Source organism: Anopheles marshallii, chromosome 2, assembly GCF_943734725.1.
Source record: "Anopheles marshallii chromosome 2, idAnoMarsDA_429_01, whole genome shotgun sequence".
Lineage (NCBI taxonomy): Eukaryota > Metazoa > Arthropoda > Insecta > Diptera > Culicidae > Anopheles > Anopheles marshallii.
This window is the reverse complement of record NC_071326.1, coordinates 42,916,966-42,929,202: the sequence shown is the minus strand read 5'-3', so window position 1 is coordinate 42,929,202 and position 12,237 is coordinate 42,916,966. Positions and strand designations below refer to the sequence as shown.

The 12,237-nt window shown below is 50.1% G+C and overlaps 2 protein-coding genes across 2 annotated transcripts; both read left to right on the top strand.

The window, feature by feature from the left end:
- Positions 1–4,548: 4,548 nt before the first annotated feature.
- LOC128717994 (aminopeptidase N-like) lies at positions 4,549–7,665 on the top strand. The gene is made up of 4 exons (XM_053811670.1): positions 4,549–5,591; positions 5,678–6,018; positions 6,095–7,358; positions 7,437–7,665. The coding sequence occupies exons 1-4, from the start codon at positions 4,549–4,551 to the stop codon at positions 7,663–7,665; spliced, it is 2,877 nt and encodes a 958-aa protein (XP_053667645.1).
- Positions 7,666–8,073: 408 nt separating this feature from the next.
- Positions 8,074–10,969, top strand: LOC128715066 (aminopeptidase N-like). The gene is made up of 2 exons (XM_053809952.1): positions 8,074–9,421; positions 9,498–10,969. Exons 1-2 carry the CDS (start codon positions 8,074–8,076, stop codon positions 10,967–10,969), a joined length of 2,820 nt encoding a protein of 939 aa, XP_053665927.1.
- The last annotated feature ends 1,268 nt before the right edge of the window (positions 10,970–12,237 follow it).

Here is a 12,237-nt window from a genome sequence, read left to right as displayed (position 1 = left end):
TTAGCGGCTTGTCAACCAATGGGTTGTCTTGTAATCATCATGTCCAACACGTCTGCTTTGCAACGAAGGATCGGTAAAAACCGGACCAATACCAATAATTCCTTACAAGACAATATTTCCCGTCTTAACATGCCCACCATCGCCCTTTTTTTCTTCGCATCCTTTTTTTGTCGGAGACGCTTTCGTTCTTTGTAAAACCCGATTGCAAACAGAAAAAGGAAGAAACAATGCCATCCCTGACAGATCGATCGATTCGGCCGAATTTGTTCCCCGCAAACCGTGACACCGGTTGTCTTTCCTTTCTTTTCCCGAATTCGGTTGACCGGTTAATTTGGTTTCATTATGTGGTCACGCGGGAGAAGAAAAGGGAAACTTGCATAAAATAAAGGCTTGCAGTGACCGATACGATTACAAAAGGCACTGGTGACCAATTTATGACCGCATCCTTTTGTGTGCGCACAATAGAGACATTCGATTTTCACAAAGATGGCTCTTTCGGTGGCTTTTTTGCTCTTTTGTTTGTTAGTGAGGTAAAAAAAAAAACAAAAGAATTCATAAATTTCCAACACTATTTTTGCTTGCATGTCGAGTGTCTTTTCGAACGATCGATCAATCGATCATAAGCGACCATTATTAGGTGAGATGAGGTTGAGCGCCATGGTCAGCATGGTGGCTCGCAGGTATGGGAGTGAGCGTAAGCGACCGCATTATGCCCATTGGCTATCGGTTTGATCATCCAACCGTGCTCTATCCTCACTGGATTGTGGAATGTGCATTTGGAAGGATGTGCTCGCTAATCCGCAAGGACAAACGGGACAACAGCACAGACTGGACTGCGTCAGCTGGTGCGCATATTCGTTAACCAGTCCGATTGCGATCGAAATCTGTGCCCTTTTTTGTCCAACGGGTCGGACGGCAATGTGGCCCTGATTGTCAGAATTTAGTACGGACTCGTCCCGAGATTCATCTGTCACGCGTACGCGTTAGTTGACGTTTTGCATCTCGCTTGCTTCTAAGCGATTCTATGATACCTTCACAGCAACATCAGTTAACCATGACGGGAACTCCAAACGGCCCGTGACCATTCGTGGGCAGATAAAAAAGGAAAGAATAAATCAACGTTCGCAATCTAGAAGGGTTCCAACGGTCCCCGATATTCACTAAGAACAAAACAGACTGATCGTAGAATCGATCGGTCCTCTACCGCTATTTGCTATTGCTCGCCCGCCTTTCGACAAACTTAATTGTGGCATCGATGCGTGCGCAACGGGGTAGAGAAAAACACATTTCGTGCTTGACCACCGATTAGCAGCCGGTCAGCATAACCGGCCACGGAGTGACGCAGCTAAATCCCGTGCCCGAACAGGAAAACATTTCGAGCAATCCCTTCGCATTCACCAGCAAAGCGAAAAAGGATCATCGGGTGTGGACCGGGTGACATTGTGCTGCATACGCGCTGCCTAATCCTTTACTTGGTTGTGGTCGTGTGAGGGAAAGTGCAACATAATGCGTGTCCTTTTGTCAGCCTCAAATCAAGCACGGGGGCCCGGTGGTCATTATCCGTGCGGTGTCCGATACGCCACGTTTGTAGCGCGTTGGCATGGACAGATGGTTGCTCGATTCCGTTGCCGGACATTGACGAGGGATGGACCAATCAATGTGGTCCGGATTACCGTTCGCAAGCAAATTGCAGAATTGATCACAACGTCACTGATTACGTTTGGAATGCATCAAGGAACATGAACGTTTTGTTCGATTGTGACTCAATTAATTTGGACAAATTTTGTTCCTTAGTAACATACATTCATCTGAAGAAAGCCTCTTCCCACTAAATAATTCTTCTCAAGCAAATTCGAACGGGATTGTATATTTTTCTTTTAATAAATTCTAACAAGAATTTGAAACTCCTTGAAAGAATCTTGAAGCTTTTCTGGAAGCTTCGGAAGTTCTTGCAAACTATCTTACCAGACGCTTCCTTTCGCTTTCACCACATTGTGTAAAATCTTATGATGTTCAGCACATTCCGCTAGTTCTTTTTGTTTGCATAGCAGCGACCCGTTTGATTGTGCCTAACTTTTCGCACCACCATGAACGGAAACGGCCAACATCCATCCAATTTTCACACGTGCAAAAGCAAAGGTTGACCCATGTGGTCACCTGCAGCTGAGTGGTGTCAAACCAAACAATGGGCTTACGGCGTGTCCACAAACGGTATTCCCCGACGGTGGTGAACAATGCAATCCAATCTATATGTAAATGAGTTTTCAAAATTGGGTTCTTTAGTTGTGCGAGATTTTTCCCACTTTTTTGTTTTGTTTTGGGCACTGCGCAATCCCATTGGAACTGCGGCAAGGTCCTTTTCGGTGTAGTTTTTTTTGGTGATCATGAAAGCTTTTGCAACGGTTTGCACACAAAGGACAGTTGCTTTGGTCTAATAGGTCTAAAGCTTTTGACACGTTGCGTACAATGCAATGGATGTTGGTCACAACACAGGTGTGCAACCATGAGGGCAGCAAAAGGCATAGGACTTTTCACAACTTAAGCAGATTTTGGACAGGACAAAGATTACAAAAATGTTATGAAACTTCTAGAAGCGTTATCAATCGTTATAATACTGATAAATATTTTAATTTGTATCCTTATTATGGTTGTCAAACGTTTGACACTGTGCTACTAAGGACCTTTCCGTTTGACAGTTGTGAGAGCTTTCGATTTGACGAATGTTTTTTTCCATACGCAACAAAGTGACCCAAACGCACGCTTTTGTGTGTTAAAATACCGAAAACAACGTAGCGAAACTCAATCCACTCAATGATCCGCCACCGAGTGAACTAACGTTTTAAATATTATAGGCACAACACTGACCTAAATACCACTAGGATACAGTTAGTATTGGGTCGTGTGCGCTAGAGCTACCTCAATCGCTCAGCTTAACTAACACAGCAAGCTCAGAGCGCTCAAAACAGAAAAATAGCTAGCTCATAGCTTAAAAGATCGCTCAAACGAACGCTTGAGCGTGTTGAGCACGTCGAGCTCTTTGAGCCCTTCGAGCCCGTTGAACGCGTCGAACTCAAACAAGCGCTTTGAAATTTGTACGAAAGATTGTTTGGTGTTCAACCTGCTCAGTCGTACAAATTTCAAAGCGCTTGTTTGAGTTCGAAGCGCTCAAAACGCACGACTCTTATTGAGCGCGAGCTGTTTTCTAAGCTCATTAAAACGAGCTACTTGACTCAATCTGGGTACAGAAATCTGGGTTACTAACAGTATCCAATATCCGCGCAGTTAGTTCCTAATGTTTGGAAACTTTTGGAATTAAATTGCACAAATTAAATCTTGCTAATTTGATTTTATTTATTGATTGATTGTCTTGTACTCGATATGTTTTCTGTTTGAAATAAAATTCGCTTTTGCAGTTGAAATAAAAATGGAGAATTTTAACCATTCTACATAACATGTAAAATTAATGAAATACGAAACATATGCGAAATGTATACACGGCCAATATCAGTGGAGCTCCGTACTAAGCGGCGCTTAAGGACTTTTATATGTTGCCTCCGGAGATTTTGCAAAACCTCTGCTGCAGTGTATGAAAGATAAAAACATTGAATAACTTACTAAAACATAATAATATTATAAATTGAATGGTGTTCACTGTCGTAACGGTCACATTTTGCCAATGAAGCTTTTGTCCGCTTAATTAAAAAATAAAGATCTTGAAGTGTTATCTCATGTGAACGAAACCAAAAACATGACGACTCAAACCACTTTGCATAATGCGAATTTGTTTACCGTTCGATTTCACAAGGTTTGTTAGGCCTGACTTGTCTGTTCGAGTTTCGCAACGGGATGGGTTCGTCGCGAACACTTTGACAGAACGAACTTTTAACGAAGAAAGCGTGCTTTGACTGAAAAGTTCATACTTCTAGCTTGCTTTACGTTTGAGAGCCATAATACGGTTGATAAGCTATCTCGTTGAAGGCGTTCGATAATCCTTCAAAATCAAAATCTACGTGGCGTTACGTTGAACAGAGCAAATCGCCATCAAAGAATGTGATACCAATCAAACCTATTGCTTCTATTGCGAGGAGTGTTGTATAATAAATGCAGAAGATTAGATTACGGCAGATACTTCATTGGAAGCCAACCAATTAATTAGCCAGCAAAAAAAAAAATACGAGCACGGGATCGTAGACAGTGATAGACGTTATCGAACGGTGGGTAGATAGAGATAATCGTGCTATGCGAAGAACGTAGGCTGCTTCTTTTTTTCGTCGGAGAAAAACTTCCTCACCGACACAGATCAGCACGCATATACACGCAGCACAAGGAAGAGGGCAAGATTGAAGTTGGCCCCAACATTCCGTGTGCTAAGGTATCGGCACTATCAGTCGCTGTCCAATATCTAAATGATACATCCCATTTTATGGCTCGTATATTGCACGGGCCGTACATTGGGCGTTTCGACCTCGGCAGAATCCTCTTATCTGGCTGATGCGCAGGTTTTAAGTGTCTGCACAACCGCACCAGGACCGTTCAGTGTCAGTATCGATGGCCGCCAGAATGGTTACGAGCGATCCTACCGGTCGCCGATGGTGGTTTAGTCCCTTAGTTTTGGTAGTTGCAGCTCTAGCATTTGCCGGCGGTTGCGCCCGTGTTGCTGCCATAAGTCCGCTCCCGTCCGTTGAGAGTGATGATATTGTGCGTGCGGCCAAAGTGTCTGCCATCGCACCCGCCAACGATGTGGACGGTACGTACTTTCTCCCCAACACGTCCATTCCGACACACTACGCAATATCGCTGCGTACCGATATACACAACGATGTGCGTACGTTTAGTGCGACGACGAAGATCTACCTCACGGTTTTGGAGGACACCGAGTGGGTTGTAATGCACGTCCAGGAGCTGAACATCGAGACGGTGTCCCTGTACCGGGTGCCGTCCACCGGTGGAAATCCAATCTGGGTCGATGAACCAACGTTCACCATCGACATCGTTAAGGAGCATATTCTGTTCCGCACGCTCGGTTCGTTCCGAACCGGCGATTACATGCTGGAGGTAACGTACGGTGGGTCGATGCGCAACTACCAGAGCGGTTACCTGGTGTCGCGCTATCGGGACGAAGAGGATCAGTGGCGTTCCGTCGGTACGACCCACTTCCAGGCGACACTCGCACGCCGCGTGTTCCCGTGCTACGACGAACCGGCGCTGAAGGCCACCTTCGATCTGACGATCACCCATCACCGTGACTACAGGGCGATCGCCAACATGCCCCTTCGGAACTCCGGCATCGATCCCAACAACAGAGAGTATCTGGTCAGCACCTTCGAAAGGACACCGAAGATGTCCACCTATCTGTTGGCGTTCGCTGTGACGGATTTCGTCACGGTCGGCGATGCCGCCCACAACGTGGTTGTCCGCAGCAATGCCAGGGAGGATGCAGCGTACGCGTCGACCGTGGGTGCCACCATTCTGGCACGAATGGGCGACTACCTGGAGATCTCGTACTACGACCACATGCCAAAGCTAACCTCGATCGCTGTCCCGGACCGGGGCACAGGTGCCATGGAGAACTGGGGTCTGGTAACGTACGGGTGAGTACGGGTGTGCGGAGCGTCGGGTTTCGGTTATTTATTAGAACGCGTCGGCTTATCGGGCACGATATATCGTTTGATTGCAGGGAACCGTCGCTATTGTACAACCCGACCGTAAATACCTATCGCAATCGTAAACGCGTTACAACCGTCATTGCGCACGAGTACGCCCATCAGTGGTTCGGCGATCTGGTCAGTCCGCACTGGTGGGACTACATCTGGCTGAACGAAGGGTTCGCCACCCTGTACGAGTACTACGCGCCACAACTGTCCGACCCGGGCGATCAGTACTGGGAGCTGTTCAACGTGGAAGTTGTGCAGCGAGCGTTTCTGCAGGACGCGAACGAAAACATTCGCCCCATTAATTGGAATGGAGCCACACCGGATGAAGTTTCCAGCCTGTTCGATATTATCGCCTACCAGAAAGGTTCGCTCGGCGCACGGGCTTTTTTACCGATGTGGGAATAGAGTCTAATGTCGATGTTTTACGTTTCCATTCACAGCGGGAAGTGTGCTGAACATGTTCCGGAACGTGCTTGGGGAGAGTGGATGGCGCGAAGGATTGAAGCAGTACCTCACCGATCGTGGATACAATGCGGCAACGAAAGAAAATCTGGCGCTTCATCTACAGCGTGCCGTCGACGGTAAGGACATCCTGCCACCGGCAGCGAACGTGCGCGATCTGCTTGCCTCCTGGACCGATGCGGCCGGGTTTCCCGTGCTCAACGTTCACCGACTGTATCGTGACGGTTTGATGATCCTCTCGCAGGAACGCTTCCTCGAGCGGAGCGTACTGCCGACGACCCACGTGTGGCACATCCCGTACAACTATGCCTACACATCCTCCGGTACGTTCTACGATCTCGCGACCGTTGGTTGGCTTTCATCGCGTGCGGCCAAAATCGAAACATCCGTCCCCGACGACGAATGGGTCGTGTTCAACAAACAGCAGACGGGCTATTACCGCGTGAACTATGACCGCCGGAACTGGGAACTGCTGGCCGAAGCATTGAACGCCAACCATAACGCCATCCACCGCCAGAACCGTGCCCAGCTGATTGACGATGCGTTCAATCTGGCGCGGGCCGATCTGCTCGATATGGCGGTTGTGTTGCGGCTGATGCGCTATCTGCGCACCGAGCGCGACTACGCACCGTGGTTCGCCGCGGACAAGGTGCTGACCTATCTGTACGACAAGGTGCGCGCCACCGAACACGAACACCCGTTCCTGGTGTACGTGGATGAGCTGATTGCGGAGGTGTATGCCACCATATCGGTGGACACCGTCAACCAGGGCGAGACAACATTGTACAAGTACCTGCGCCAGCTCATTGCCACCTGGGCATGCCGCATCGGGTACGCGGATTGTCTGGCACGGGCACGGGAAGCGCTGCGAAAGGAATACCTGCCGGCCGCACAGGAAACCTCCGCACCGGTACATCCCGACATCCGGGCCGTTGTTTACTGTTACGGCTTGCAGGAGAACGCCCAGGACGAGTTCCAGCTGATCTACCAACGCTTGATGGCGTCGCGCAATCAGGCAGAACGCACCGACCTGATCGACGCGCTGGGATGCTCGAAGAATGCGGACAGCATCAAAACACTCTTGGCCACCATCATCTTTAGCGCTGCACCTGGCACCAACTTTGTGTACCTATCGGAAGAGCGTAACCAGCTGTTCCGCGCGATCTACAACGGTGGCAGGGCACCAACACTAGCGCTGATGGAGGTGCTTGAAGATTCCGTCACCTTGACGCAAATGATGGCGTAAGTGTGTGTGTGTGTGTGTGTGTGGTTAATATACTCTTCTTATTCTTACTCTCTCTTTCTCGCTCCATTGGTTAGGATCGTTGGGGAAGGCACAATCAGAGATGCGGAAATGAACATTGCCCAACGGACCAACGGTGCCGACGAAATGGCACGCCTCGAACGGATGCTGACGGCGCTGACTCCACTGCTGTCGCCGAATGTTCTCAATGATGCCAGAGCAGCGGCAACCGCACGTCCGCTTTGGTTTACCACGGCCGAAGGACTAATCGTTGGCGAATTCTTGGAGCTCTACAGCCTTGCCTGAGACCCACACAAACCATGTTCATATCTGTCATGTTGTAATACGAAACGCCAAACGCGGACTGTACTTGCGTCGCATGTCAATCATGCGAAGTCAGCTGGCCCGGGAGTTGATAAGATTGGATCCTAATAATAAAGCACGCTACAAACACCCAAAACCCAACTACGTTTGCGTGAAGGCAAATGAGTTTGCTGAACGTCGCGCCTTATCACTAACAACTTATCCATCCGAAGCATCGGTAGTTTGGGCAGAATATTGTGTAACGGGGTCCCGCGATTGGGCAAACGCTATTGTGTAATTGAAGTTCGCTCGTCAATCAACCACTGATTAGCATATCTTCGATTGTTACGGATTCGGTTGCAGGTGCGTATAAAACTTGGACCATCCTGCACCGTGCAACAGTCAGACGAGATGGGGTTTCTGTTAGGCAAGAACTTGTCGCTGCTGCTGCTGGTGGTGTCCAGCTCGACGCTAGCCGTCATTGGGCAGCGTCCGGCCGCACACCTCGAGTGGAGTGATCGTGAATTTGCCCCGGTACCGGACGCGGTAAGTCCACGCGAAGATCTCATCGATCAGAGCTACCGTCTGCCGACCGACACCGTGCCGACGCACTACACCATTCGGTTGCACACGGACCTGCATACGGGTAGTCGTGCGTTCAGTGGTATCGTCGATATCGACCTGGACGTGGTAGTGCCGACGGATGCGATCACCGTACACAGTCGCGGTTTGACGATCGCTGCGGCCGCCCTGTACGCGCGAGAGGCCGATGGAGTGTTGGTCGAGCATGGATTCCCGCACTACGAACTGGATGCACGCACGGAGCAGCTTACGTTCCACCCGGGCCAGAAGCTTCCGATCGGGAGTTACGTGCTGACGGTGGAGTACAGTGGCTTGCTCGAAACGTCCTCCAACAGTGGCTTCTTCCTGAAATCGTACGTCAACGGTGAGGGTGAGCGCCGGTACGTCGGCACGACGCAGTTCGAATCGACCAACGCGCGTATGGCGTTCCCGTGCTACGACGAGCCGCTGCTGAAGGCCGGCCATACCCTCTGGATCACCCACACTGGGGAGTACAACGCCGTTTCGAATATGCCCGTGGGTGAGGTCGTACCGTCGGCGGAACACGAAGGATACGTCACCACCAAGTTCGGGCCAACGCCAAAGATGTCCACCTATTTGCTAGCGTTCGGTGTGTCGGACTTTGTGTCGATCGAGGACGGCAGGCAGCAGGTGTACGCTCGACCGAACGCAATCGACGAGGCCGCGTTTGCGCTGGAGGCGGGCGTTAAAATATTGGACGCACTGAACACCTACACGTACGTGTCGTACTACGACTACATGCCCAAACTGTCGCAGATGGCCATCCCCGATCGGGGCAGCGGCGCTATGGAGAACTGGGGCCTGGTGAAGTACGGCGAGCCGGCCCTTCTGTTCAACCCGGCCCGCAACACGTACCGCGCCCGGAAGGGTATTGCCGTGGTCATCGCACACGAGTACGCCCATCAGTGGTTCGGTGATTTGGTCGGACCGCACTGGTGGAGCTACATCTGGCTGAACGAAGGGTTCGCCAACCTGTTCGGATACATCGGTGCGGATCTTGCCTACCCGGCGGAACGCTACTGGGATCTGTACGCGGTAGAGAACGTGCAGAACGCATTCGGACCGGACGCTACCGATTCGATTCGCCCGATGACGCAGGATGCGACGACACCGGCCGCCATTTCGGGATTGTTCGATTCGATCGCTTATGACAAGTGTAAGTTGCGTTCCGGTGGTCTTCCACCGTGGGGTCACAATATGCGGGTTTCAAGATACGATTCGTTCCGTTCCAGCTGGAAGCGTGCTGAACATGTTCCGCACAGTGCTCGGCGATGACAACTTCCGTGCTGGATTGAAGGTTTACTTCCAGAACCGCCAACTGGACGGGGCTGTTGCGGACGACCTTTACGCCGGTCTGCAGGCCGCAATCGATGGAACGGACGTGCTGCCGGAGGGATACACCGTGCAGCAGCTGATGCGCAGCTGGGAGACGGCCCCGGGCTACCCGGTGTTGACCGTGCGCCGCAACTACGATGACGGTTCGGTGATCCTTTCGCAGGAGCGCTTCTACGAGGGCAAGAGCGTGCCGAACGCGAACCTGTGGTACATTCCGTACTCGTATGCCAGCGCGTCCAACCCGAACTTTGACGAGCTGTCACACTTCCGCTGGCTCTCGACGAAGGCCGAACGCGTGGAGACGAACGTCGCCGCCGACGAGTGGATCGTGTTCAACAAGCAGCAGACGGGCTACTATCGCGTGAACTACGATGCCCACAACTGGCTGATGATTGCGGCTGCATTGCGCGACGATCCTGCCGCGATTCATCGTTTCAACCGGGCGCAGCTGATCAACGATGCGTTTAATCTGGCCCGCGCCAACCGCCACGATATGGCGCTCGCCCTCGACCTGCTCCGGTACCTCGCGAACGAGCACGAATACGTCCCGTGGGCAGCGGCCAACAATGTGCTGAGCTACTTCTACGGCAAGCTGCGCGGTACGGCCAACTACCACGACTTCATCGTGTACGTGGACGCACTGGTCGGGCCGGTGTTTGAGAGCCTCGGCGACATCAGCACCGTGCCGGAGGAGGAAACCCTGCTGGCGAAGTACCTGAAGCAGCTCGTCTCGACCTGGGCCTGCCGGATCGGGTACACCGAGTGCCTCCGGCAGACGACCGAAGCGTTGCACACGGCCGTCGAGACGAACACTCCCGTCCATCCGGACGTATCGTACGTTGTGTACTGCTACGGTCTGAAGGGTGCCACCGACGACGAGTACCGCTGGCTGTTCGATCAGCTGATCAGCTCACGCAACGAGGCCGAACGGACGCTGCTGATCGATGCGCTCGGTTGCGCCCAGGACCAGTCGCAGCTCGTCTCGCTGCTCACCGTCGCCATCGGTAGCAACTCCGAGCTGGAGAGCTTGTTGCCAAGCGAACGGTCCCGCATCGTCTCCTCGATCTACTCTGCCAGCCGTGTCGGGGTGGAGGCGTTGATTGAAGCCCTGTCCAATCCGCTGCTAGCCCGGGAGTTTGTGGACCGCTTTGGCCAGGGTACGCTGAACAGCGTCGTGTCGAATGTGGCCTCGCGTACCAACAACGAAGGTGAGCTGCACCAGTTGGAACACTTCCTGGCCGCGCTTGGCGATCTGATCAGCCCGGACACGGCCGATGCGGCCGTGCGCACTGTCAAGACGAACTGGGACTGGTTTACAACGTACGAAGGTGTCCTATCTACGACGTACTTCTCCGAGTTTACCAACTAAATTGCATCTTAATTGAGCTTAAAAATAAAAAATAGAATCATTACTTAACGAATGGGAAGATATTTAAACCCTCTTTTTTTATTTTAAACGATTATGTAAACATATCATGTAAACAAACGTATGTGCCTAGGTCATATTCCTTGTTGGCACCATAACACATGATGCACACCTGATAACAAGGGCTTTGTGCCATCTAACCAAGAGCAGCTTATCATACTGGCGATTCATTCATCGAACAGTAAAAGATTAAATGTCGACAATTGTGATGCGATTCGGTAACAAACCTGCCGCGAGGCCAATCATATCAACAGATTTGCGTTCAAGCGCTTCTGCAGATTGTACAATCAGCTGTTATCTGTTCGACGTAGTTAGGCAGCGCGCTGCGAAGCGCCAAACAAACACAACAAACACGACAATGTTCTAAAGGTACACTGTCAACAGTCGTGCCGAACTGTCACCGTATCAAACAGTCCACAGTGGACAGCGAATGGTATCATTTTTATTTTTATTTTTTTAGATATTGGTACCCCCAGTATTTTTGTATTAATAAAGGATGCATATACTTTAAGAAAGTTAAAAAAATGTGATCTTGAAACTCCGTATTTCCGGAGCATTAAATCATCAAAATGCAGATTGTTTCCATGACTGTGACATTCTACGAATGAAAGGAACAAGTTCGACCCATAAGAAAACATCATATTACAATAAAAAACAACATTTTTAAACCAATACTACTCAAATGTTTCGCCATACATAAATGGTTCTTCGTTTTCAATTTAAAATAATGAATAAAAACATTGTTAAATTACCAAATATGTCCTAAATTGTGTGTTATATCAACTTTAAACGGATATTAAACGGTTTTGTGAACGAAATACTGGAAATTCCATGACATCCTATATTTATTTATTTTACTCTTATTTGTATGGGCTTCGTCCACTGTGCATGGTCTATACGGATTCCCAAGGTATACATATTTTCGAAATGGGAATCAGACATCCCAGGACAAAACCAAACTGGTTTGTTTCGTGTCTTGTTTGTGTGGGATGTTCGATACAAGTTGACAGGGCACCTGCATACGATTAAACGGGTTTGTTCTTGTCGTGTTTGTCTTGTTCGAGAACTGACAGCGCGCTGCCTTACTGAAATCTGCTCCAGTGGATAACCGACATTACAAGCCGACTAAAATTGCACCGATCATTGCTGGCACACAATCTCCTGGAGCTACAGGAACTAGCTAGTGCAGCGATAAATATAGCCGTAGTGAT

Bases quoted from the DNA above. Each gene is read 5' to 3' on its own strand.
- LOC128717994 (XM_053811670.1), top strand. From the start codon at position 4,549: ATGGCCGCCAGAATGGTTACGAGCGATCCTACCGGTCGCCGATGGTGG. The intron at 5,592-5,677 runs GTGAGTACGGGT...GTTTGATTGCAG, and splicing joins TGGGGTCTGGTAACGTACGG to GGAACCGTCGCTATTGTACA. The intron at 7,359-7,436 runs GTAAGTGTGTGT...TCCATTGGTTAG, and splicing joins ACCTTGACGCAAATGATGGC to GATCGTTGGGGAAGGCACAA.
- LOC128715066 (XM_053809952.1), top strand. From the start codon at position 8,074: ATGGGGTTTCTGTTAGGCAAGAACTTGTCGCTGCTGCTGCTGGTGGTG. The intron at 9,422-9,497 runs GTAAGTTGCGTT...GTTCCGTTCCAG, and splicing joins TTCGATCGCTTATGACAAGT to CTGGAAGCGTGCTGAACATG.